This window comes from Tachyglossus aculeatus, chromosome 5 (genome assembly GCF_015852505.1).
Source record: "Tachyglossus aculeatus isolate mTacAcu1 chromosome 5, mTacAcu1.pri, whole genome shotgun sequence".
Classification (NCBI taxonomy): Eukaryota; Metazoa; Chordata; class Mammalia; order Monotremata; family Tachyglossidae; genus Tachyglossus; species Tachyglossus aculeatus.
Window position 1 is genome coordinate 70,632,151 of NC_052070.1, and position 27,458 is coordinate 70,659,608.

Here is a 27,458-nt window from a genome sequence, read left to right on the forward strand (position 1 = left end):
TGCGAGAAATGTCCTGCCCTGCACTGTTTCTGCCCTTCTCTTTGAGCCAATCAGCCCCACTCAAGACTGTAAGCTCACTGTGGGCCAGGGATGTGTCTGTTTATTGTTGGATTGTACTCTCCTAAGTGCTTAGTAGAGTGCTCTGCACACAGAAAGTGCTCAATAAATATCAAGCGTATTTATTGAGCGCTTACTGTGTGCAGAGCACTGTACTAAGCGCTTGGGAAGTACAAGTTGGCAACGTATAGAGACAGTCCCTACCCAGCAGTGGGCTCACAGTCTAAAAGGGGGAGATAGAGAACAAAACCAAACATACTAACAAAATAAAATAAATAGAATAGATATGTACAAGTAAAATAAATAGAGTAATAAATATGTACAAACAGATATACATATTTTTTAGACTGTGAGCCCACTGTTGGGTAGGGACTGTCTCTATATGTTGCCAACTTGTACTTCCCAAGCGCTTAGTACAGTGCTCTGCACACAGTAAGCGCTCAATAAATACGATTGATTGATTGATTGAAGGAGGTAAGATGGGTGGATGGAGGGGGGGGTCTCATTCAAATATGACTTGAATGAGTGAATGAATACTCCAACAGTAATGATAATAATAATAATGGTATTTGTTAAGCGCTTACCATGTGCCAGACACTGTACTAAGCGCTGGGGTGGATTCGAGCAAATTAGGTTAGACATGGTCTCTATCCCAGGTAGGGCTTACAGGCTTAATCCCCATTTTACAGAAGAGGTAACTGACGTATAGAGAAGTGAAGCGACTCGCCTAAGGCCACACAGTAGTCAAGTGGCAGAGCCGGGATTAGAACCCATGACCTTCTGACTCCCAGGTTCACGCTTTACTACTCGCCACGACCAAGTCGCACACACGCGCGCCGTCCGGCACACTGTTTCCAAACTTCCCCAAGGCTCTCATCAATATCTAAACCCTCTGATGGCATTTATTAAGCACGTACTATGGGCAAAGCACTGTTCTAAGCGCTGGGGAGGTTACAAGGTGATCAGGTTGTCCCACGTGGGGCTCACAGTCTTCATCCCCATTTTACAGTTGAGGTAACTGAGGCACAGAGAAGTTAAGTGACTTGCCCAAAGTCACACAGCTGACAATTGGCTGTCTTCCTTCCCCCGGCCTGGGTACCCCAAGTGTCAGGGCGGATGACTAATGAAACACACAATGACTCACTCTGGTATTTTCAACTTAATAACCAATTGGTGTCATCTTTTGGACAGCCCCGAGTTGCCTAGGAGATTGGACTTCTAGAATGGGATGCAGGAACAAATCCGAGCTGCCTAATTAAACATGAGCACCAACACGTTGCCGGTCAAATATTCCTGAATTCCTTGGTCAGCATCCTAGCCTAAACAAATTTTTTGAATGGTATCTGCTCAGCGCTTACTATGTGACCGGCATTGTTCTAAGTGCCGGGGGAAATACAAAGTAATCAGGCTTAACGCAGTCTGTGTCTTACGCGGGGCTCGCGGTCTTCACCCCCCCCCCCCCCCCATTTTACAGATGAGGTAATTGAGGCACAGAGAAGTGAAGTGACTTTCCCAAAGATACACAGCAGACAAGTGGCAGAGTCGGGATCAGACCCCAGGCCCCGCTGCTTCTCAAGCACGGCAGACCCGAGTGCCTGTGGGCCACATTTTAAATATAATCTTGAGAGATGAAAAATGGATTTTCCACATCTGAGATTGTTTTCTTAATCTTTCATAAGAATTATACTACCGTTCAAGTAGTCTCGGGCATATGCAGCCTTACATGCATGAAGAGTTACTTCTCGAAGCCACGTTTTAGTGAATGTTTATGCCATAGCCACCTATTGAATGCAAGTCGTACTGGGATGTTAGACCAAAGCCATAAAATGAATATTCACAAACCTAGTTGCTAAAGCAACTCTGCAGTTGCTAGGAAGTCAAGCCGTGTGAAATTACACCTCTAACTCCTGTTCTCATCAGCTACTGCACAAGCTCCTGTGGGCTTTGCTAAGCCCAAAGTGCACCTGCCCTTAAATATAAAAGACCCCTCGTTATCTGAGACAAGGCCTGAAATTCTGGGCTCCCAGCTCATCCGTGATAAGAGCGAATTAATTCCGAAACCCCCTAAATTTCATCCCGTCAAAGGATCTCTGGCTGAGAAGACACAGTTCCTGCAGTGGGAGACAAGAAAACTTCTCCCTACTAAATGGTCACCTTTGTGACGCAACAGAAGCAATTGAGAAAACACACCTTAGTTGGTACACACTATGAAATCCGGCAGGGTTGCGAATACTCTCGAAACCGGGAATACCGAGACAGGATGAAGTCAACGGGAAGGTGGAGGTGTGTAAAGGGATTAAAAAACACACCACAAATTACAGGATAAAGATCAGCGGGGCACAACCCCAGCAGAAAAAGACTTGGAGGTCACAGTGAACCAGAAGCTGAGTGTGAGTCAACAATTGTAATGCTGTTATTTAAAGAGCCAACATGGTACGGAGATTTGTCAGCCAGAGAGTGACATCCAAGAGTCAGGAAGTGAATCTTCCTGCTGCACTGTGCCCTGGATAGACCCTTATTAGATTTTACTGCCTCCAGTTCTGGTCACTGCACTTCACTGGGGAGTATTCAGAAAAGATCAACCGAAATGACTGAAGCATGGAAAAGAAAAATGGCCCTATGGGGAAAGGAAAAAGAAATTCGAGTTGTTTAACCTAGAGAAGAGAGAGCAAAACAGTAAACTGATAACTGATTTTAAGTACACAAAGGGAGTTGATCATCATGATCAATCAATCAATCAATCATATTTATTGAGCACTTACTGTATGTAGAGCATTGTACTAAGCGCTTGGGAAGTACAAGTTGGCAACATAAATAAATAAACATAAACATGATCACCATCAATGGCATTTACTGAGCACTGACTAGGTGCGGGGCACTGTACGAAGCGCTTGGGCGCGTATAATACAATGGAGTTGGCAGGTATGGTCCCTGCCCACAATGAGTTTACAGTCTAAAAGGGGAGACAGACATTAATATTAATAAATAATTTAAAGATATCATCATCATCAATCGTATTTACTGAGCGCTTACTGTGTGCAGAGCACTGTACTAAGCGCTTGGGAAGTACAAATTGGCAACATATAGAGACAGTCCCTACCCAACAGTGGGCTCACAGTCTAAAAGGGGGAGACAAAACCAAACATACTAACAAAATAAAATAGAATAGATATGTACAAGTAAAATAAATAAATAGAGTAATAAATATGTACAAACATATATGTTTGTACATGTACCTATATACATATATACACATATACAAATATATATTTGTATATGTACCTAAGTGCTCTGAGGTTGAGGTTAGGGCAAATATCAACTCTCCAAAGGCCACAGATCCAAGTACACAGATGATGTAGAAATGAGATGGAGCCGGGGAAAAGACCGTGGGAAGAAGTGTAGCTTAGTGGAAAGAGCACGGACTTGGGAGTCAGAGGTCATGGGTTCAAATTCCGGCCCTGCCACTTGTCAGCTCTGTGACTTTGGGCAAGTCACTTAACTTCTCTGTGCCTCGGTTACCTGATTTGTAAAACGGTGATTAAGTCTGGGACAACCTGATTACCTTGTATCTACCCCAGTGCTTGTGGGAGCAGCATGGCTTAGAGGAAAGAGCACGGGCTTGGGACAGGTCGTGGGTTCTAATCCTGGCTCCGCCACTTATCAGCTGTGTGACTTTGGGCAAGTCACTTAACTTCTCTGCGCCTCAGTTACCTCACCTGTAAAATGGGGATTAAGACAGTGAGCCCCTCGTGAGACAACCTAATTACCTTGTATCTAACCCAGTGCTTAGAATAGAGCTTGGCACATAGTAAGTGCTTAACAAATACCATCATCATCATCATCATCATCAATCGTATTTATTGAGCGCTTACTGTGTGCAGAGCACTGTACTAAGCGCTTGGGAAGTACAAGTTGGCAACATATAGAGACAGTCCCTACCCAACAGTGGGCTCACAGTCTAAAAGGGGGAGACAGAGAACGAAATCATCATCATCAAAAGAGGACTTAATCAAGGTAGTCCTTTTGGATGAGATGAGACCTTAATAATAGGGGTGACATGGTGACCACTTGCTCTCTATGTCTTCAAAGGCCCGAAGAAGAGGAAATATAAACCTTATAAGGAGACAGATTTGAACTGCCCATGGAAATGCACTTGGATCTCAAGGAAATAAAATACTCGAATGGACTACGATCCTTGGAGATCCTTAAGAAAAGAACAGACTTTTATCCATTGTGGATGGTCTGGCTGCTGTACTAATTGCTTGATTTCCAGCTCTGTTTGCATTAGCACTACAGGTGGCAGGGGAAAATCACACTCCTGTATCCCACCTCCCAAACTGAGGCATAATAATAATAATAATAATAATAATAATAATAATAATAATAATAATGATAATAATAATAATAACATTTAAGCGCTTAGGGTAGACACAAGCAAACTGGACCATATGCAAAATCTTGTTTGATTTTTTTCTCATCACAGGCTTCAAAAGACATGCTCTTACCTAATCGGAGCTCTCCAAAGTTCCCACAACCTATCTTCTTTCCAACCCTGAAGTTGGGTCCCACCATAAGAACCCCAGAGGAGGTCGTGGAACTAGAGGGCCGTGACGAATGCCCACTCCTCCCCGGCATGGGCTTAGTTGTCCGCTGCCTTTCATCCTTTTCCCTATTGGTGTGGTCCATGATCTTACAACACAGAGTTTCTGCCAGGTGAGTGGCAGTGGGGATGTGCTCCTCTCTTTAAAACAGAAAGATAGCAAGGTGGATCACTGATTCGGGTTTCGACCGTGGTCAGAGAGATGTGCCGGGTTCTTTCAGCACCATAGTCAGCTTTCTAATTCATCGCCCAGGCGATAAAAATCCACTGATTGGTTCCTGGAGAACGTGCAGCCGGAAGAACTCACAGGTAAAGGCGGGTATTGGGCCACCTAAGAGAAAGAAAGAAAACACGGGAGTTAAAAATGGAATTTTAAGGTGTTAAACAAAAGAAAATGATGACTAACTTTCCCAAATGGACACACTGGGTAGCTGCCTAAAATGGAAGACTTCAATTTCAGACCCTCTGACGACTTGGTCCTTCCGCACTAGATATTCATTTGGTAAAACTAGTTCTCCTATTACACAGGGAATCGTGTTTTTGAAGAACCCGGCGGGAAGGAAAACTTGCGTGCAGTGGTTACCCCATGTCCGATGCCGCATGTTTAGTACGTAACTGTTTCTCCCAACACCACATTCAGCCTCACCCCAGAAAGATGCCACTGTCAATCAATCAATCAATCAATGGAATTTATTGAGCGCTTACTGTGTGTACAGTGCTCCACTAAGCATTCAATTTGTACTTCCCAAGCGCTTAGTACAGTGCTCTGCACATAGTAAGCGCTCAATAAATACGATTGATGATGATGATGATGATGATGATTTGGAAGAATACGATATAACCAAGTTGGTAGACACGTTTCCTGCCCACCAGGAGCTTACAGTCTAAAGGGAGGACCTCAGATCCTGTAATGGAAACACGTATTCTACGTGAGCGTCTGAACTCCACCAACAACCATAGTAGTCCTCTATATTTAACTGTCTTTAAAATAAAAATGCTTGCAACCTTTAAATAGGAAGCTCCGCAAGTCTCCATATCATCAATTATTGTCAGGAAGAGTATTCATTCAATCGTATTTATTGAGTGCCTACTGTGTGCAGAGCACTGTACTAAGCGAAGCAGCGTGGCTTAGTGGAAAGAGCACGGGCTTTGGAGTCAGAGGTCGTGGGTTCAAATCCCAGCTCCACCAACTGTCAGCTGTGTGACTTCGGGCAAGTCACTTCACTTCTCTGGGCCTCAGTTACCTCATCTGTAAAATGGGGATTAAGACTGTGAGCCCCCCGCGGGACAACCTGATCACCTTGTAACCTCCCCAGCGCTTAGAACAGTGCTTTGCACATAGTACGTGCTTAATAAATGCCATCATTATTATGATTATTATTATTATTACAAGTCGGCAACATATAGAGATGGTCCCTACCCAACAACGGGCTCACGGCCTAGAAGGGGGAGACAGACAACAAAACAAAACATGTAGACAGGTGTCAAAACCGTCAGAATAAATAGAATTATACCTATATGCACATCATTAATAAAATAGAGTGGTAAATATGTACAAGGAAAACAAATAGAGTAATAAATCTGTACAAATATATACAAGTGCTGTGGGTAGGGGAAGGAGGTAGGGCAGAGTGTGGGGGGAGAGGAGAAAGAAAAGGAAAAAGGGGGCTCAGTCTGGGAAGGCTCCCTGAGTACAAAGGTGGGGATGACTGAGGGGGCTTGATTTAGTCTGATTATGAGTTGTTCACCTCAGAAATCTGCCTCAGTCAATCTCCATACTTTTGTACATATCTGTAATTTATTTATGTATATTAAAGTCTGTCTCACCCTCTAGACTTTAAACTAACTGTGGGCAGGGAATGTGTCTACCAACACTGTTATACTGTACTCTCCAGGGCGCTTAGTAACAGGGCTCTGTACACAATAAGTGCTAGATAAATACCACTGATTGATTTTGAGTGGAACAGAGATAATAAGACAGTAAGAGGTAGCATAAAGCAGCACTGTAAGCGCCTCTCTAACAATCACAATAACTATTATTATTATCTTCCTCTCCCTCTCGTCCCCCCTCCATCCCCCCATTTTACCTCCTTCCCTTCCCCACAGCACCTGTATATATGTATATATGTTTGCACATATTTATTACTCTATTTATTTATTTATTTTACTTGTACATATGTATTCTATTTATTTTATTTTGTTAGTATGTTTGTTTTTGTTCACTGTCTTCCTCTTTTAGACTGTGAGCCCACTGTTGGGTAGGGACTGTCTCTATATGTTGCCAACTTGTACTTCCCAAGCGCTTAGTACAGTGCTCTGCACACAGTAAGCACTCAATAAATACGATTGATTGATTGATTATTAGATTTGTTAAGTGTTGTTCTAAGTGCCAGAGTAGATAGAAGATAATCAGGTCCCACATGGGGCTCCAAATCTAAATAGGAGGGAGAACAGGAATTTACTCTCTATTTTACAGATGAGGAAATTGAGGCACAGAGAAGTTACGTGATTTGCCCAAGGTGACACAGCAAAGGGGTGGTGAGGCCGGCATTAGAAGCCAGGAACTCTTGACTCCCAAGTCTGTGCTCTTTCAACTAGGCCAAGCTGCTTCTTTAGACAGTAAGCTCCTTGTGGGCAGGGAACGTGCCTACCAAATCTGTTATCCTAAGTGCTTAGAAAAGTGCTCTGCACATGGAAAGCGCTCAATAAATACCATCATCATCATCATCATCATCAATCGTATTTATTGAGCGCTTACTGTGTGCAGAGCACTGTACTAAGCGCTTGGGAAGTACAAATTGGCAACATATAGAGACAGTCCCTACCCAACAGTGGGCTCACAGTCTAAAAGGGGGAGACAGAGAACAAAACCAAACATATTAACAAAATAAAATAAATAGAATAGATATGTACAAGCAAAATAAATAAATAAATAAATGGATAGATAGATAAATAGATAGATAGATAAATACATAAATAGATAAATGAATAAATAAATAAATAAATAAATAAATAAATAAACCGCTGACTGATTGATTGGTTTGGGTTTTAGCTAAGCAACACAGCCCTTGCTGCCCTCCCCCCCCCCCTTTTTTTTTGAGGATTTGATCCCCCTCTGCTGAGTCCACACCTACCTCTTATCAATCAGTGCAATTTATTGGGTACTTTGTGCAGCGCATCTCCATACACATCCTTCCTGCGGGACCGCAGTTCATGCTAATAAATGATATCTACAAAAGTGTCCCAGGGACTAGGGGTATAGTTAGCCAGGGCTGCCTTGAGAACCAAATCCTAGAGTTTCTATGCCTTCTCCTGGTCACAACAGTGGCACTGCTTTAGTTACGCCACTTAGAGAAGCAGCGTGGCTCAGTGGAAAGAGCCCGGGCTTTGGAGTCAGAGGTCAGGGGTTCAAATCCCGGCTCCACCAACTGTCAGCTGTGTGACTCTGGGCAAGTCACTTAACTTCTCTGGGCCTCAGCTCCCTCATCTGTAAAATGGGGATTAAGACTGTGAGCCCCCCGTGGGACAACCTGATCACCTTGTAACCTTCCCAGAGCTTAGAACAGTGCTTTGCACACAGTAAGCGCTTAATAAATGCTATTATTATTATTATTATTATTATGATGATGATGATGATGATGATGATGATGATGATGATTTGGCTAGCCAATATGGAGACCGGAAAGTCAGTGATGCCACAGAGTGGAGACAGGTCAGAAGGCAACCAAGTCAAAAGCTCGTGAGAGGTGCTTTTTTTTTCATGTTTCTTTTTTTTTAAATCTACTTTGGATGAGCAGCAAAGTAACTAATCCACTTGGGGATGCTCAAGAATGGACAACAGTTGATGAGAGAGAACTGTGACAAGTTCTTACATGAAATGAGCATACAGAGTACAGAGGGAAGGCCTACTCGTTTATAACAACTACACAAGCAGTTGAAACCTCTTTTCCACTCCAGCTCACGCTCCCCACTTCTCCCAGGCAAACCTCGCAACCTTCCCCTGCTCTCAGCTCCTCAGCCTCTGACCCACGGCTCATATTCTTCTCCAGTTCAACCCACATATCCAACCTATCACTCAAGCCTGCCGGTTCAACCGTCACAGCATCATTAAAATCCGTGCTTTCCTCCCCAGCCAAGCTGCTGCTACATTAATCCAAGCCCTTACCCTATCCTGTTGCTAACTTCCCTGCCTCCTGTCTCTCCCCACTCCCCAGTCTGCTACCCCAGACCACTTTTCTACAGAAACATTCAGTCCACATTTCCCTACTCAAGAACCTCCAGTGGTTGCCCCTTCACCTTTGCATCAAACAGAAACTCCTTACCATCAGCTTGAAAGCACTGAGTAACCTTACCCCCCCCTCCTACCTCACCTCACAGCTCTTACTACAACCCAGCCAGCACACTTCACTCCTCTGAGGCCAACCTATTCATCATCATCATCAATCGTATTTATTGAGCGCTTACTGTGTGCAGAGCACTGTACTAAGCGCTTGGGAAGTACAAGTTGGCAACATATAGAGACAGTCCCTACCCAACAGTGGGCTCACAGTCTAAAAGTACAGTCTATTCACTGTACCTCAATTTCATCTATCTCATCACCAACCTCTCGTTCACATCTCGCCTCTGCCCTGGAATATCCTTCCTCATCATATTCAAAACAATTACTCTCCCCACCTTCAAAGCCTAATTTCCTCCAAGAGGCCTTCTCTGACTAAGCCCTCCTTTCCTCTTCTCCCACTTCCTTCTGCATCACCCAGATTTGCTCCCTTTATTCACTCTCCTCCCCACCGCCTCACAGCACTTATGTACATATCCTAAATTTATTTATTTGTATTAAGGTCTGTCTCCCCCCCTAGACTGTAAGCTCACTGTGGGCAATGAATGTGTCTACCAACTCTTTACTACTGAGTACAGTGCTCTGCACACAGTAAGTGCTCAATAAATAATGATTAACCCATTTATGTCTACTATCGTGGCTCAGTGGAAAGAGCCCGGGCTTGGGTGTCAGAGGTCATGAGTTCTAATCCCAGCTCCGCCATCTGTCTGCTGTGTGACCTTGGGCAAATCACTTCACTTCTCTGGGCCTCAGTTCCCTCATCTGGAAAACGGGGATTAAGACTGTGAGCCCCACGTGGGACAACCTGATCACCTTGTATCCCCCCAGCGCTTAGACCAGTGCTTTGCACATAGTAAGCACTTAACAAACGCCAACATTAGTATTATTATTATTTTCCCAATTGATCAATTTATTGAGTGCTTACTGTGTGCAGGCCGCTGTACTAAAAAGCACTTGGGAAAGTACAATACAACAGAGCTGCAAGACATGTTTCCTGCCCATACGGAGCTTATAGTCTAGAGGGGGAGATAGATATTGAAATAAATTACGGATAGGCACATACATGCTAGGGGGCTGAGGGTGGGGTGACTACTATCAACAGCTAAAAGTATACAGATCCAAGTGCATAGGTGATACAGAAGGGAGAGGAAATAGGAGAAAGGAGGGCTTAATCAGGAAAGGCCTCTTGCAGGAAGTGTGATTTCAATAAGGCTTAGAAGATGGGGATGTCTTACGGAAAGTGGGGGGGACTTCCAGGCCAGAGGAAGGATGTGAGCAAGGGGTAGGGGGTGAGATGGATGAGACTGGGGTACAGCGAGTAGTTTGGTGTTACAGAAGCAAAGTGTGAGGGCTGGGCTGTAATAGGAAATCAATGTGGTAAGGAAGGAGGGGGCAAGCAGACTGAGTGCTTTAAAGCCTATGGTAAGGAGTTTCTATTGGATGTGGAGGTAAATGGGCAACCACTGGTTCTTGAGGAATAAGGAGATGTGGACTCAATTTTATTTTATTTTTCTTAGAAAAATGATCCAGGCAGTAGAATACGGACTAATAATGATGGTACTGTAAAGCACTTATTTACCAAGCACTTGTACTACGTGCTGGGGCAGATACCAGGCAATCAGGGTGCACACACTCCTGGTCCCACATGGGGCTCGCAGTCTAACTAGGAAGAAGTAGAATTTAATTCCCATTTCACAGATGAGGAACTTGAGGCACAGAGAAATGGAGTGATTGGCCTAGGTCACACACGGACAAGTGGCAAAGCCAGGATAATAATAATAATAATGTTGGTATTTGTTAAGCGCTATGTGCCAAGCACTGTTCTAAGTGCTGGTGTAGATACAAGGTAATCAGGTTGCCCCATGTGGGGCTCACAGTCTTCATCCCCATTTTACAGATAAGGGAACTGAGGCACAGAGAAGTTAAGTGACTTGCCCAAAGTCACACAGCTGACAAGTGGTGGAGCCGGGATTAGACACCAGGTCCTCTGCCTTCTGGACCCGGACTCACTAGGTCCCGCTGCTGCCCAGTGGGGAGAGACAGAAGGTCTGGAGGTCAAACGGGAGGCTAATGAAGTAGTCAAAGTGTTAAGTGCTTTGTTCAGGAAAGTAGCAGTTTGGATGGAGAAGAAAGGGCAGATTTTAGACATGTTGTGAAGGTAAAACAGGATTTGGTGACAGACTGAATATGTAGGTTGAATGAACGAGATGAGTTGAGGGTAATGCCAAGGCTTGTGAGACAAAGAGGATAGCGGTGTTGTCTACATTGATGATGAAGATGGGGGAGGACAGGGTTTGGGTGGGAAGATGAGGCATACTGATTTGGACGTGACAATCTTAGGACATTTGGGGAGAAGGGGGAAACATACAAGCATATATATATGTATATATATATATATGTATATATGTTTGTACATATTTGTTACTCTATTTATTTATCTTACTTGTACATATCTATTCTATTTATTTTATTTTGTTAGTACATTTGGTTTTGTTCTGTCTCCCCCTTTTAGACTGTGAGCCCACTGTTGGGTAGGGACTGTCTCTTTATGTTGCCAACTTGTACTTCCCAAGCGCTTACTACAGTGCTCTGCACACAGTAAGCGCTCAATAAATACGATTGATGATGATGATGATACAAGCAGAGGTGCCCTGAAGGCAGAAGGAAATGCCAGACTTGCAGGGCTGAAGAGGTAGTTGAAACCATGCAAGCGAGTGAAAGAGTGGGGACAAGAAGGGGCCCCAGAACTGAGCCTTGAGGGGCTCCCACAGTTAGAGGGTGGGAGGCAGAGGAGAAGCCTGGAAAAGAGATTGAGAATGAGTGACCAGAGAGATAGGAAGAGAACCAGGAGGACAGGGCCAGTGAAGTCAAGGTTAACAATCACATTTATTGAGAGCGGATTATGGGCAAGGCACTATGCTGAGGACTTGGGAGAGTTGGTAGACAGTTCCCTGCCCACACGGATCTTACAGTCTAAAGGCTGGATGATGTTTCACCCTGCCGCCTCCTACCTTATCTCGCTGTTCTCCCACTACAATGCAGCCCTCACACTTCCCTCCTCTAATGCCAAGCTACTCACTGTATTCAATCTCATCTATCTCACTGCCGACCTCTCAACCACATCCTGCCGCTGGCCTGGAACGCCTTCCCCCTTCAAATCTGACAGCTACTCTCCCCACCCCCAAAGCGTTACTGAAGGCACATCTCCTCCGAGAGGACTTCCCTAAGACCTCATTTCCTCTTCTCCCACTCCCTTCTGCGTTGCCCTTGCTCCCGTTTTTCTTCTTTCTCTCAGCTCCACATCACTTATATTCATATCTGTAACATTTATTTATATCAAAGTCTGTCTCCCCCTCTAGAATGTAAGTTCGTCGTAGGCAAGGAACATGTCTACCGTTATATTGTAACAGTAAGTATTTAGTATAACGGTACAATGCTCTGCACAGAGTAAGTGCTCAAAAAATACGACTGATTGATATTTCCAGGAGAAGGCGGTGGTCCACAGTGTCGAAGGCCACGGAAAGGTGAAGGATTAGGAAGAAGTAGAAGCCGTTGGATTTGACAAGGAGGTCATCACTGGTTGATCTTAGAGAGGGCAGCTACCTTGGAGTGCAGGGAATGGAACGCAGATTGGAGGAGGTCAAGGAGAGAGTTGGAGGAGAGGAAGAGGAGGCAGTAGGTGTAGAGGAATGGGAGGAAGGCAATGGGGCGATAACTGGAGGGAGCCATGGGGTCAAAGGAGAGCTTTCTTAGGATGGGGATACATGAGAATGTTTGAAAGCAGGGGGAGAGGCCATTGGAAAGTGAACAGCTGAAGATGGTATCCAGGAAGGAATGAAGAGAAGGGAGAAGTGTAAGGTACGAAGACATGGGATCAGAGGCACAGATGGAGGCGATGAATAGGGAAGCAACGTGGCCTCATGGAAAGAGCACGAGCTTGGCAGTCGGAGGACGCAGATTCTAATCCCGGCTCCGCCACTTGTCTGCTTTGTGACCTTGGGCAACTCACTTCACTTCTCTGTGCTTCAGTTCCCTCATCTGTAAAATGGGGATTAAGACCAAGAGCCCCAGGTGGGACAGGGACTGTGTCGAACCTGATTACCTTGTATCTATTCCAGTGCTTAGAACAGTGCTAGTCACATAGTAAGTGCTTAACAAATATCACAATTATTACTATTATTACTATTTGGAGAGGAGGCAGGGGATTTCTTCTTGAGATACTACTGGGAAAGATGGGAGAGTAGAAGATTGGGCTGGAGGAACTGAAAGGGAGCAGGGGAGATTTTAGGGACATCCCACTCAGTGGTTTCAATTTTTTCAATAAAGTACGTGGCCAGATCATTAGGGGAAAGAGATGGGAGAGATGTGGGGCAGGAGAGGAGGAAGCGTACTGAGGAAGTGCTTCAGGGCTGTGCGTTGGTGGTACTAAATCGGTGGAGGGGCAGGGGACCAAGGGAGTTGACTTCAGTGGAGAGGATAGTGTTGACTTTGTATATGTGTATATATATGTATATAGGTACATATACAAACATATATGTTTGTACATATTTATTACTCTATTTATTTATTTTACTTGTACATATCTATTCTATTTGTTTTATTTTGTTAGTATGTTTGGTTTTGTCTCCCCCTTTTAGACTGTGAGCCCACTGTTGGGTAGGGACTGTCTCTATATGTTGCCAATTTGTACTTCCCAAGCGCTTAGTACAGTGCTCTGCACACAGTAAGCGCTCAATAAATACGATTGATGATGATGATGACTTCTACTCTTTATATGCTCCCAAGCACCTCCCCCAGTGCCCTGCACATTGCAGGTGCTCAGTAAATACTGTTGATATTGATTCCCCCTGCTAAAGTTACAAGATCTAATGATCCATGCCCGTCTTTGAAAACTGACAACTTGTTCAAAGGAGAGGTAAAACGATTATTCAGCCAGGAGGGATTGCGGAACATACCTTTCCCTGATGAACCGATTGATGGGCCTCATTGCAGGCTTCTGACTAAAAACACACTCTATGATCTTTTAACACATGCAAGCAAGTGCAGATGAGTAATGCGTCGGAATGTGGGAATTTTTGTCTGAGCTGTAATGAAGGCAGCTTATGACAAACTCCTTTAAAAATAGCTTTCCCCATGTTAGAAGTTACCGTGAATACAAAATGCTAAAAATCTAAGGAGAAAAAAGAAAACAAGGGAGTGTGATTATCAAATCAGATCAAAGAGATTACCTTAACCTTGTTTTTCAGTTTGGCCATTTTTTCTCCATTTAAAGTAATCGTGGTATGGTGATGTTTGCATCAATGATCCTTCAGACTCCCTCTCCATTTTTCAGTCTCCTTAACTCCTCCCGTTTCCTACTCCACGTTGATAACTGACCAAATGGACCTCCTCCTCATCAGACACTGATGCTCTTTTGCAATCAGAAACTTAATATTCTTTCAGGCCACCTCCAAACTCTCTTTCTCAGCCCGTGCTGGCCTAAGCTGCTGCTTATGTTGTACTCTCCCAAGCACTCAGTACAGTGCTTTGCACACACTAAGCACTCAATAAATACGACAACGAATGCTGCTTGATTTGGCCCCTTCGCCCTGCCCGGAGCCTGCTCTACAATCCCTCAGGAACCTTTAACTCCCTTAACTCGGCCCAACTATTCCAAGTTCTAACGACCTTCTTCTCCCTGGACGGAGGATCCTCTCCCTGAACATGCCCCCCCGCCCCGCCTCAGTACGATGGACTCATTCGACCTCCCACTCCTCCTCTGCACTCAATCCACCTCCCTCGCATCCTGGCTCATCCCCAACTTCTTCCTTTGCCCTGGGTTTATGCTGCTCAGAGCTCCTGGATGAAATCCAGAAGTTGAGCTGACTAAATCTACTCCGGCTACTCACAGTCATCCTAGAACTCTGCCTTAACCACTGCACGGTCACACCCTTAATCTTCCCTTCTTAACTCCTTCCTTCTAGCCCCCATCACCTATTTCAAGCCTTCACCTCCCTCCTGAGGCTTCCGTTTCCTCCGCTTCCTCTCTAACAGCTGATAATCTTGCAACCCATCCTACTTCACAAAACAGGGGACACCACTGGGCACAAGTTTCCCCCATTACTCCACCCTCCTCACTTCCCAGCTGTCTCTACAGAGGAAATACCCTTCCAATTTTAGAAAACTAATCCCGCACAAGTGCCCTGGATCCGATCTTTTCTCACCTCACGGAAAATCCTTCTCCCTCTTCCCCCCAACCCCTTACTTGTGCCAGCGGCCTCTCCTTCAGCTCTTTTGCCTGTTTGTAAAAACATGCTCATCTCCTCCATTCTGAAAGAGAGAGTTCATCCATATCCATTCCTGTCTACGCTCCTCAAATGTTGACATCTACTGTCTCTAATTTCCTGAGCCGGCTCTCAACACCCATCATGCGAGACTTTGCCTTCTTTCCCTCCAGTAAACCCCTCTCATTAAGAGTCCTTCTGGCCTGTTGAATGGATTATGCTTTGTGCTAATCCTTCCGAATTTACTTCTTGACTTTGAAAGCGTTGATACCTTCTTCTTGAAATTCTTCTAGCTTTAGTTTCAAAGGACACTGAACTATTCTGGTTTTCCTCCTATTTCCTTGGTTTCTCTTCATGTCTCCTTAGCTGATTTATTTTCTTCTCCCCCTTTAACTGTGGCTATCCCAAAATGCTCTGGTCTGGAACTTTTTCTACTCTTACTTGACTGGGCGTAGTGAAGGAAGTATTGGGGCAAGGGAGGAAAATTAGAACACCTAATCAAAAGAGTTCATCTACAGTGGATTCTCAAATCTTTATTTAATAAATAATAATAATAATAATAAAGATGGCATTTATTAAGTGCTTACTATGTGCAAAGCACTGTTCTAAGCGCTGGGGAGGTTACAAGGTGATCAGGTTGTTCCACGGGGGGCTCACAGTCTTAATCCTCATTTTACAGATGACGGAACTGAGGCACAGAGAAGTCAAGTGACTTGCCCAAAGTCACACAGCTGATAACTGGCGGAGCTGGGATTTTGTTTCTAGGCCAGATCTCTCCCACTTCTTCTCCATCCCCATATTTCCTCCCCTGCTAGACTGTAAGCGCTTAGTACAGTGCTCTGCACACAGTAAGCGCTCAATAAATACGATTGATTGATTGATTGTAAGGCCTTTGAAGGCAGGACTGTTTCTACTAACTCTACTGCACTTTCCAAGCACTTGGTACAGTGCTCATAGCAGGTGCTCAATACAACTGATTTGCTGATTAAAACCGATGCATGGTTAAACACAGATTAGTATAAACTATTCTTAACGTATGTCAGGACACCATCTGATGATGAAGTTAGAAATGCCGATACACCCCCACCGGTATCATTTTCAAAAAAGCAGGGGATAAAGCTACAGCAGACTGCAAAGAAAGTTAAACACCTTCTTCGTTTGGCATTACTACTTTCTTGGGGATAAATAAAGTTCCCTGTGTAGTAAGCAACGCCCTGCATAAAATTATTCATCAGGGCCCAATTCTGGCAAGTTAGGAAATGTTTCATGAATTCAAGATAAACAGCTGGCAATAATCCCACCTCAAATTTGCTCCCTATCCTATATTTACCGAGTAAATGTTATTTGAACATTAAAGAAAAAGCGTGTTCCAAGAGACCATATGAATACGTTTTTACATAATCAATCAATGGTATTTATTAATCAATCAATCGTATTTATTGAGCGCTTACTGTGTGCAGAGCACTATACTAAGCGCTTGGGAAGTACAAGTTGGCAACATATAGAGACAGTCCCTACCCAACAGTGGGCTCACAGTCTAAAAAGCTATTAAGCTCTTACTATGTGCAGAATATTGTATTAAGTGCTTGGGAGAGTTGGTGGACATCGTCCCTGCTCTCTGGGAGCTTACGGTCTAGACGGAGAGGCGGACTTTAAAATAAATTATGGATGTGCACTTAAGTGCTGTAGGGATGAGGACAGGGGGTGAATATCAACTATTTAAAGGACACAGATTCAAGCGCATTGGTGACGCAGAGGGAGAGGGAGTAGGGGAAATGAGGGAAATGAGGGGAAGGCCTCTTGGAGGAAATGTGATTTTAAGAAGGCTTTGAAGGTGGGGAGAGTGGTGGTCTGTCGGATGTGAAAGGGGAGGGAGCTCCAGGCCAGAGGGAGGATGTGGGCAAGGGGTCAGGGGTGACAGAGACAGGATCGAGGTACAGTGAAGACTCCTCATAAGGAGTAAGTATACCAATTAATATGAGGGAATAAAGGGCCGTCGTCAAGGTTCCTAGAGTTATTTAGACAAAAAGTTTACAAATGAGTTACTCTGAGGATCTAAGATCAAAAGGCCTTTAGAAGTACGGAGTGTGCTGAATATGTTGAATCACTACTTGATAATACCCTCGGATAAATTATCCTTACACAATAAACCCAGGTAGAGAGATTTGACCATACTCTCACGGACTTAAAAGACATGGCAGGAAATGGATCCCTGGAGCAACAACTAATTGGAATTACAAATTTCTTACTGGTCAGAATTAGACTCCACAAGATGCAACAACCACTGACTCTTTAGAGTCAGGCAAGACAAATGAACTCGGAGGGACTGTCTTATGCGGCACTTTTTTTAAATCCAAATCAACTTTTAGGTGCAGTACTTTCAGACCTGTTAACTGGGGAATAAGGCAGCATGAGTATCAAGTAAAGATCTCCATAAGCAGTGTGGGCTAATGGAAAGAGCTCGGGCATCAGAGGACCTGGGATCTAATCCCGGCTCCGCCACCTGCCTGCTGAGTGACCTTAGCCAAGTCACTTCACTTCCCTGGGCCTCAGTTTCCTCATCTGGAAAATGGGGACTCAATACCTGCTTTCCCTCCTGGTTAGACTGCAAGCCTAATGAGGAATAGGGACTGCGTCTAACCTGATTTACGTGTGTCTTCCCCAATGCTTAGAATAGTGTTTGACATGGAGTAAGCACTTAAGAAATTCCGTTATTATTATCATTATTATTACTGCCCCTTCCGTAATTTTTTGCACAGGCATTCTTGGCCAACTCTATTTAACACAAGTGTATTTTTCTACAAGAAATATCAATTTTTTACTCAAACTTTCATGAGATAAACCTAACCACTCTGTCATCAAAGCAATGCTTGTAGGGAGAATACCTACAACACAGTTAGTAAAGCATATTAATATTAGTAGTAGTAGTAATAGAGAAGCAGCGTGGCTCAGTGGAAAGAGCCCGGGCTATGGAGTCAGAGATCATGGGTTCGAATTCCGGCTCTGCCACACGTCTGCTGTGTGACCTTGGGCAAGTCACTTAACTTCTTGGAGCCTCAGTTCCCTCATCTGTAAAATGGGGGTGATGACTGTGAGCCCCACGTGGGACAGCCTGATCACCTTGTATCCCCCAGCGCTTAGAACAGTGCTTTGCACATAGTAAGCGCTTAACAAATGCCATTATTATTTATTTATTATTATTTAGTAGTAATAGTATTTATTAAGCACTTACTGTGTGCAGAACACTGTACTAAGCATTGGGAAGGGATATACAGATGGGAATTAGACCAGGACCCTGCTAGTCCATCAGCAGCTCTGGATTTCCAGTGAGATTTCCATCTAGACTGTAAGGTCATTATAGGCAGGGACTGTGTCTGCTAATTCTGCTGTATGGTGCTCTCTCAAGTGCTTAGTACAGTGTTCTGCACATAAGTGCTCAACAAATACCACTGATTAATTGAAGAGTGTCCCAATTTTAGAGAAAACATCCCCAGAAGGGAAAAATATTTCTAAGTTCCAGCATACAGTTATCTGAATGTGGTATATGGCTTTATTCATTTCAAGTCTATCCTTCTAGGCTGTGAGCCCGTCTTCTAGACTGTGAGCCCGTTGGTGGGTAGGGACCGTCTCTGTTGCCAGCTTGTACTTCCCAAGCGCTTAGTACAGTGCTCTGCACACAGTAAGCGCTCAAAAAATATGATTGAACGAATGAATGAAATCCATATCTGCTAACAGACAGTTATAAGAGCAATTTAAAATCAGACTCCAAAGGAACGTTTTAGCCAAAGCTAGAGTTGGCTACCTTCGGCATAAATATGGCCCACCTCAAAGTTAGACAACTACACAGCTTCTCTGAATAGACAGTGTAGACTATATACTGACCTTTCCTGTTGGACTGTATACCACTTATGCATCACACACTCTCCTCTAACTGAAAGACTCACAACTGACCCTACTTCAGAGATGCACAGCTTTCAGGCCAGGGTTCTTTCCGCTACGCCACACTGCTTGGATGTGCTCAGCTCCGCTGCTACCGTGCAAAAATCCCATGAGGGCTGGACTTGTACTTCCCAAGCGCTTAGTACAGTGCTCTGCACACAGTAAGCGCTCAATAAATACGATTGATTGATTGATTGATTGACTCTGGCTCTTCTCTCAGCACAAATTAGGCACTGTTATGTGCCTTTCCCCACTACGTCATCTTTCTTTCAGTGACTTTGTTTCTGTTGCTCCCCGTGTCTCTCTCCACTAGCAGCGTGGCCTAATGGATAGAGCACGGGCCCGGGAATCAGAAGGACTTGGGTTCTACTTCCGGCTCCCGCACTTGTCTGCTGTGTGACCTTGGGCAAATCACTTAAATTCTCTGTGCTTCAGTTCTCGCATCTGTAAAATGGGGATTAAAGACTGCGAACCCTATGTTGGACTGTGTCCAACCCGATTTGCTAGTGTCCACCCCAGCGCTTAGAACAATGCCTGGCACATAGTAAGCACATAACAAATACCACAATTATTATTAGATCTTCTTAGTCTTCCCTAAATATTCCCCCATCGCCCTCCCCTCTGCATCACCTCTGCATTTGGTTATGTCCTCCTTAAGCCTTTTAGACTGTGAGCCCACTGTTGGGTAGGGACTGTCTCTATATGTTGCCAACTTGTACTCCCCAAGCGCTTAGTACAGTGCTCTGCACACAGTAAGCGCTCAATAAATACGATTGATTAAGCCCTTTGATAGTCACTCCAATCTCACAGCACTTACATATCTTTATACTCTACCGCTTCTTCTACCTGTAATTTATTTTAATCTGCATCTCCCTCTGTAGACTGTAAGCTCCTTGTGGGCAGGGATCACAACTCAAGTGTACTCTAGCTTTCCAACCTCTTACTGCATCACTCCGCACACAGTAAGTGCTCAAAAAATACCACTGATCGATTGATTTTCAGATCACTGAGATGAAGAGGGTGCCTAAAGCCTCATTTCCAACCCTCACACAGTACCCAGGGGAAATCCCCTGGATCCCAACCCAGGTTCAAAAATGAAAGCTTGTTGCTTCCCCACAGGCCCAGAGTTCATCAAAAGGCATATTTAGCCAAATGCTCAATACTGATAGCAGGAGAGGCAAGAATGCTATAATCAAATGTGAAAATACCAGCTGCTTTTCTTAAAGACATTCAATAATTGTACTAATTTCTATCTACTAAGGATGCTTGAACTAGAAGAGTGATTAAATGTCTTAATACTGCATCTGTTCCTTGAAAGAAAGAACAGTACACTATCTTCCTGGAAATGGTGTCATCAGTCCCACGAGTGCATCTCCATGCTCTATTAATTCCCAAGTCCTACTTTCCACTAAAGAAAACTGCTTTTTGCATCCATGCTGGGGGGTCCTCAAGACTTTTTGACCGTTTTACCAGCTGACACGTCAGAACTCTTTAATGGGAGGAGTTATTGATAATCGCCAATGAGCTACATTTGCCTGTACACTGAAAGGCATGTACGTTCAAATACTGACTCCAGAAAGGACCCTGTGAGGCAGAAGCGGTGGTATCTGTTTGCTTACAACTCTCTGGATCTATAAAATCCCAGGGAGGTGACCTTTCGCACTCTCCAAAATGTGAAAGAATCTCAAATCTTGTCAAGAGCAACATTATCAAAAACCACCTGTTAATAGCCTCCAATGAGTCTCAAAACAAGTGAGCAGGTTTAGCAGGCGGGTTAACCCCAAAACTTCACTTATGTACTTATCTGTAAATTTATTTCTATTAATGTCTGTCTCCCCCTCTAGACTGTAAGCTCATTGTGGGCAGGAACCGTGTCTACCAACTTGGTTATACTGTACTCTCCCAAGCACTTAATACATTCCTGTGCACACAGTAAGTACTCAATAAATACCACTGACTGATTGATTAATTGAAGTGGGAGAGCTGGAGAGTGGCGAAGGGTCAATAAGTGTATTCTACCCATCTGTAAAGGTTTGTGAATAAAAAGAAACATATACAGATTCAAGCGCTTAGTACAGTGCTCAAGCGCTTAGTACAGTGCTCTGCACATAGTAAGCGCTGAATAAATACGATTGATGATTGATGATATACAGATGTACAAATACACAGGTGGACCGTGGCTTTTATAGGCAGGGGAGGGTTGCTTTTTCCTTCCCCTTTTTCCTCTCTGTCTTGTTTTTCACCTTCTCTCCCCCTTTGGCTAGAACATACTAATTAATAACTTATTTATATTAATGTCTTTCTCCCCCTCAAGACTCTAAGCTCGTTGTGGGCAAGGAATGTGTCTATCATCATCATCATCATCATCAATCGTATTTATTGAGCGCTTACTGTGTGCAGAGCACTGTACTAAGCGCTTGGGAAGTACAAGTTGGCAACTATCAACTCTGTTGTCCTCTTCTGAGTACAGAGTACAGTGCTCTGCACCCAGTAAGCAGTCAATCGGGCAAGTCACTTAACTTCTCCGAGCCTGCTACCTCATCTGTAAAACGGGGATGAAGACTGAGCCCCACGTGGGACAACCTGATCACCTGTATCCCCCCCGCCAGAGCTTAGAACAGTGCTTTGTACGTAGTAAGCGCTTAACAAATGCCATCATTATTATTATTATTATTAATCAATACCATTGGTGAGGATGAGGGTAATAATAAGGGGTGACACCCCAGCCCTTTGAACAACTGAAGCCCATCGCAGATTCAAGACAAGAGTGAGGGCACAGCACTGATCGCTGAGATCTGGCAGACTTTCTCTTCAATGGGCAGGGAGTTCACCGGCTCTCCTTGCAAGCCTTCTTTCATTCATTCAATCATATTTATGGAGCGCCAGCTGTGTGAAGAGCACTGTATTAAGCGCTTGGGAGAGTACAGTACAACAATAAACACACTCCCCTACCCACCACGAGTTTATCAGTCTCGAACCTTCTTGCCACTCTTATCCCTGGCTGCAAAGGGACCAGTAGGCTACTGCTTCCAGACCTGACCACCACCTCAAGGCACAGTGTCATAGGGAGTGGCAGCTGGGCAGAGGAAGGGGTTAGCGATGGGGGCACATCGGGGGGTGAGTGGGCTGCAGCTCCTCGGGCTGATGCCCACCATCACCTAATGACATCACACGCTGTGTTGTGAACTCATGAAGTAATGATGTCATAAAGAACGCCGCACTTGCGCACAGTGTGATGAACTTTCCACCTACACAATGGAAGGGTGAGGCAAATCTTTCCCTGTCCCACGGTGGCCAAATGTCCAGAGCTGGCGTTGATTATTTCCTCCATTCCTCATCTAACCTAAATTCAAATCTGGCATGTTTAGGGTTCTGGTCACTCACATCACTTCTGAGCAGCACTGTTGATGCCTAAAAAGCCCCACTAATGATCATCCTCTAGGGCAAAAGTGAGAAAAGTCTCGCCTATCTTTACGTGAATGTGATAGAAAGAGCTTTTCTTTCCGTTTTTCTTCTGTTTTTTTTTTCTTCCTGGCCACAACCCACAGGATGGAATTTCAACATCAAGTGTCATCTCTGAATGCAGACTCAGCTCTTTAAATACATACATAGACACACAAACACAAATCACACGCAAATACAAACACTTGCTGCTAGGACGTAAGTTCCTTGAGGGCAGGGATCACTGTCTACTTATTTCTCCCAAGTGCTTAGTAAAGTGCTCTGGACCCAGTATACTCTCAATACAGTCCACTGAGTGATCAGCATAAATCAACACCAATCTGAAGAAAGCAAAAATGTTGTTCTGGTTGCACCCTGGGAGAGACAGGTTGGGTATGGGAAAGTGGGTAACTTCCTTTGGTCTCAAGGGCAAACCAATCCACAAAACATTTTGAAATGGAAGAAAATGCCCCGGGGTTATTATCACTCAATACTGATAATAGTAATAAAGGGATACTGAATATTTTAAAAATATATAATGTTTCATAAAAGTTTAAAATGAATAATTTCTAATGCGGATTATCAGATACCTGCATTTTAAAGATGATTACAGAATCCTCAAGGAAATAACATTAAGAAGGTTGAGTGGTTTATTTATGCATGATTTGGTCTCCATACCCAAACTACCTGCTCGTGACCCACAAATCGATTCCTTCAACACCGCCCTCTCCACAGAACTCAGCCCCCTCACACAGCTCCACATATCTCGATCTACAAATCCGCAACCCTGGATCACTTCCCCAGTACACTTCTTCTGCTCCTGTGCGCGAGTTGCGGGAAGCGCTGCTGGCACAACTCCAGACACCTGGCTCATCTCATCTATCTGAAATTCATCCTCCCTTGTTTTAATTCTGCCCTCTCTTCCACCCGATACGTCTCCATCCCTATTCACTCCCATATCCATTGTCCACACCAGCTGATCCAGATGGTGAACTTTTTCCTCAAACCCTCCATCCCCCCAACCTCCCACCTCTTTCCCCTAATGACTGGTCCTGCACTTCATTGATAAAATTGAAACCAATCAATCAAACAATCGTATTTATTGAGCACCTACTGTGTGCAGAGCACTATACTAAGCGCTTGGGAAGTACAAGTTGGCAACATATAGAGACAGTCCCTACCCAACAGTGGGCTCACAGTCTAAAAGGGGGAGACAGAGAACAAAACCATATCTCCCCTGCTCCTCTCTAGTCCTTCCCTCTTCCTGCACCCTATTCGACTCTCCAATTTTCACAGGACTATCTAACAATAATAATATTGGTCTCTTCAACTCTGCCAACTTTTCCAGGAATATATAACAGTAATAACGATATTGGTATTTGTTAAAACACTTACTATGTGTCAAACGCTGTTCTAAGCACTGGGGCAATCAGGTTGGACAGAGTCCCAAATGGGGCTCACAACCTTAATCCCCATTTTACAGGTGAGGTGACTGAGGACCAGAGAAGTGAAGTGACTTGCCCAAGGTCACACAACAGACAAGTGGTGGAGTCTGAATTAGAACCCAGGTCTTGCTCTACCTCGGGCCTCCTCTCAAAATCCACCCCCTCCACCTGCGTCTCCAATCCCATCCCTTCGCATCTTATCAAAACACTTGTCCCCACCCTTCTTCCCTCTCTAACCATCATCTTCAACCTTATACTTTCCAATGGGTCCATCTCAGTCATTTTTGTAGGTTCCTCCTCTACTTTCCACCCTCTAATAGTTGGGGGGGGGGGGGGTTCCCCTCAAGGCTCAATGCCGGCTTCCCGTCTTTTCCCCAATCCCTATGGAGAACTCATTTGTTCCTATGGCTTCAGCTACCATCTCAGTGGACGATTCCCAAGCCTACCTCTCCAACCCTGCCTCTTTCCTTCTCTGCAGTCTCACACTTCCTCCTGCCTTCACGACAACTCTCTCCAACTGGCCTGCCGACAAATCGAGCTTAACATGCCCAAAACAGAACTCCTCGTCTTCCCACCCAAACCCTGTCCTCTCAGTCTTTCCTATCGACGCAGACAACATCTCCATCCTCCCAGTCTCACAATTCCATAACCCTGGCATTATTAGCCTCGTCTCTTTCACTCAACCCACATATTCAATGGCACCAAATCCTGTCAGGTCTACCTTCAATAAATCACCCTTTCCATTTCGTCCAAACTGCTACAACACTGATCCAAGCACTTATCATATTCCGTCCTCCCTGCCTCCTGTCTCTCCCCACTCATGTCCATACTTCACTCTGCTGTCCCAATCAAAGAAAAAAAATTCCGTTCAATCTCCCCACTCCTCAAAAATCTCCAGAGGTTGCCCATCCACTTCCGCATCAAACAGAAACTCCTTACCACTGGCTTTAAGGCACCCGGTTCCCTACTATCTTATCTTGCTGATTTCCTACTATAACCCTACTTCCCTCCTCTGGGGCCAGCTTGCTCACTGTACTTTGATCTCTTCTATCTAGATCCCAACACCTTTCTCATGTCCACCCTTTGACCTGAAACTCCCTCCCCCTCCATACACAACAACAGATCACCACTCTCCTCAAGAGGCCTTCCCCAACTAAGCCCTCTTGTCCCCTATTCCCTCTCCCTTCTGTGTCGCCTATACACTTGGATCTGTAGCTTTTAGGCATTTGATATTCACCCCACCCTCAGCCCCACAGCACTTAATCTATCTCTAATATATTTATTTATATTGTCTTTCTCCCCCAGTAGACTATAAGCACTTTGTGGGCAGGGATGGGAGGGTCTACCAATTCTGTTGTACTCTCCCAAGCTCCTTGTACAGCACTCTGCACACAGGAAGCACTCAAACACCACTGACTGCTTGATTGTCAAATATGCACTGCGTAGTATTTTGCCCAACTGCTATTCCTAGTTCAGTTATCAGTTCCTCGTATTATAACGCACATCAAATACTTGAAAACTGAAAAAAAGGTTGCCAGTGTTCAGTACAGTGTATTAAAAGCTAGTGCCACCCAAATTTCCTATTAGGAAGCTATGTAAAATGTAATTATTGCTTTACCAGTATCCTCAAAGAACTCTCCCCTCGTCAGAAGGTCTAATCCTGACTCCGCCACATGTCTGCTCTGTGATCTTGGGCAAGTTACTCAACTTCTCTGTGCTTCAGTTCCCTCACCTGTAAAATGGGGCTCGAGACTGTGAGCCCCATGTGGGACAGGGGCTCTGTCCAACCCAATTTGCTTGTATCCACCCCAACACTTAGTACAGTGCCTGGCCCATAGTTAAAGCTAACAAATACCATTATTAGTATTATTATTATGTGGCACAGTCGGAATTAGAACCCAGGTCCTTCTGATTCTGGTAAACAGTTAGGGATCCCAGCTAACAGCCATCCTGTAAAATCCCCCAAGACATCTTGCATGCTAAGAATTGGCCACTTCCTACTTTCTGCTTCCGGCTCTGGACGGGTTTTTTAATTCTTTTTAAGATGAGAGCTTGACACTGAGGCACTGCAGGAAACAAACAGCTCTGGGGAAGCAGAAACAAATAAGGACCTTTATCTCAAATAAACATCAGGGTAATCAAAGAGTGAAACCTGCTGCTTATTTATAGAAGGTCCAAAAGTAAACCCGACAGCCAAAGGTCACAATAACTGCATACGGTCGTCAATTTTGAGCTATTCTAACAAAACGCAGTACGACGAAATAACCGAATGACTAAGTTCAATACACGCCAGGGCGGAGACGGGCAATTTCCCCACTTGTTACTTTTCCTTCGAATTTCTATCTCCTGATGGCATGATACAATAGAACCACCTAAAAATAGTGCCCTTAAGTGATGCAGATTAATAAACCTGAACCGAGGCAAGCGTATGTGGGGGAGGGAGGGGTGTCATTCAATTGCCGAATTGCAAAAGTAGCAGAAACTAAACCACTTTTCGGGGTCTCTTTTGTGACAGGAAGGGATTGATTGATTGATTGATTGATTGATTGATTGAAGGCAGGGTATGCCCCAGAGAAGCCCCAACACCATAGGGCAAGGAGGGCTCACTAGAAACCACCAGGATTTACCCCTGGCCTACAGTAGGGTGCTGTGTCAGACTCAGGAAGGGAGGTGCCAAAAACAAACATAACTGAACGTGTGTTCACCGACATATTCAGAAACAAGTTTGTGACTGTTGTCCGTGTCCTTCAACAGGGGTGTCCTTCCAAAATGAGATTTACCGACATATTCAGAAACAAGTTTGTGACTGTTGTCCGTGTCCTTCAACAGGGGTGTCCTTCCAAAATGAGATTTACCGACATATTCAGAAACACGTTTGTGACTGTTGTCCGTGTCCTTCAACAGGGGTGTCCTTCCAAAATGAGATTTAGAGGAGGAGACAGGGGGCAGGGGGGAAAAGGAGAGGGACGAAACACCCTGATATAAAAGACAGGAACTCCAAAACCGGAATTTCTCATGAATGTTCTGCTTCCCACCTCCACCTGTAGCATTTTTGCTAGCTAGTAGAGTTTTCTCCTAGCCGGATAAACTATTTGGAGAAGCTTATTTGAGAAACAGCGTGGCCTAATAATAATAATAATAATGGCATTTATTAAGCACTTACTATGTGCAAAGCACTGTTCTAAGCGCTGGCGGGGGATACAAGGTGATCAGGTTGTCCCACATGGGGCTCACAGTCTTCATCCCCATTTTACAGATGAGGGAACTGAGGCCCAGAGAAGTGAAGTGACCGGCCCAAAGTCACAGAGCTGACAGTTGGCGGAGCCGGGATTTGAACCCATGACCTCTGACTCCAAAGCCCGGGCTCTTTCCACTGA

At 44.5% G+C, this 27,458-nt stretch overlaps 1 protein-coding gene across 4 annotated transcripts in view; it reads right to left on the minus strand.

Moving 5' to 3' along the window:
• CSNK1G1 (casein kinase 1 gamma 1) overlaps window positions 1–27,458 on the minus strand; it is a 241,454-nt gene that overhangs the window by 137,799 nt on the left and 76,197 nt on the right. For all 4 annotated transcript variants that reach the window (XM_038746458.1, XM_038746457.1, XM_038746456.1 and 1 more), the window contains exon 2: window positions 4,563–4,988. In XM_038746458.1, coding sequence (XP_038602386.1) covers window positions 4,563–4,743 — 181 coding nt within the window. In that variant the 5' untranslated portion in view covers window positions 4,744–4,988. The remainder of the gene's footprint in view (window positions 1–4,562; window positions 4,989–27,458) is intronic.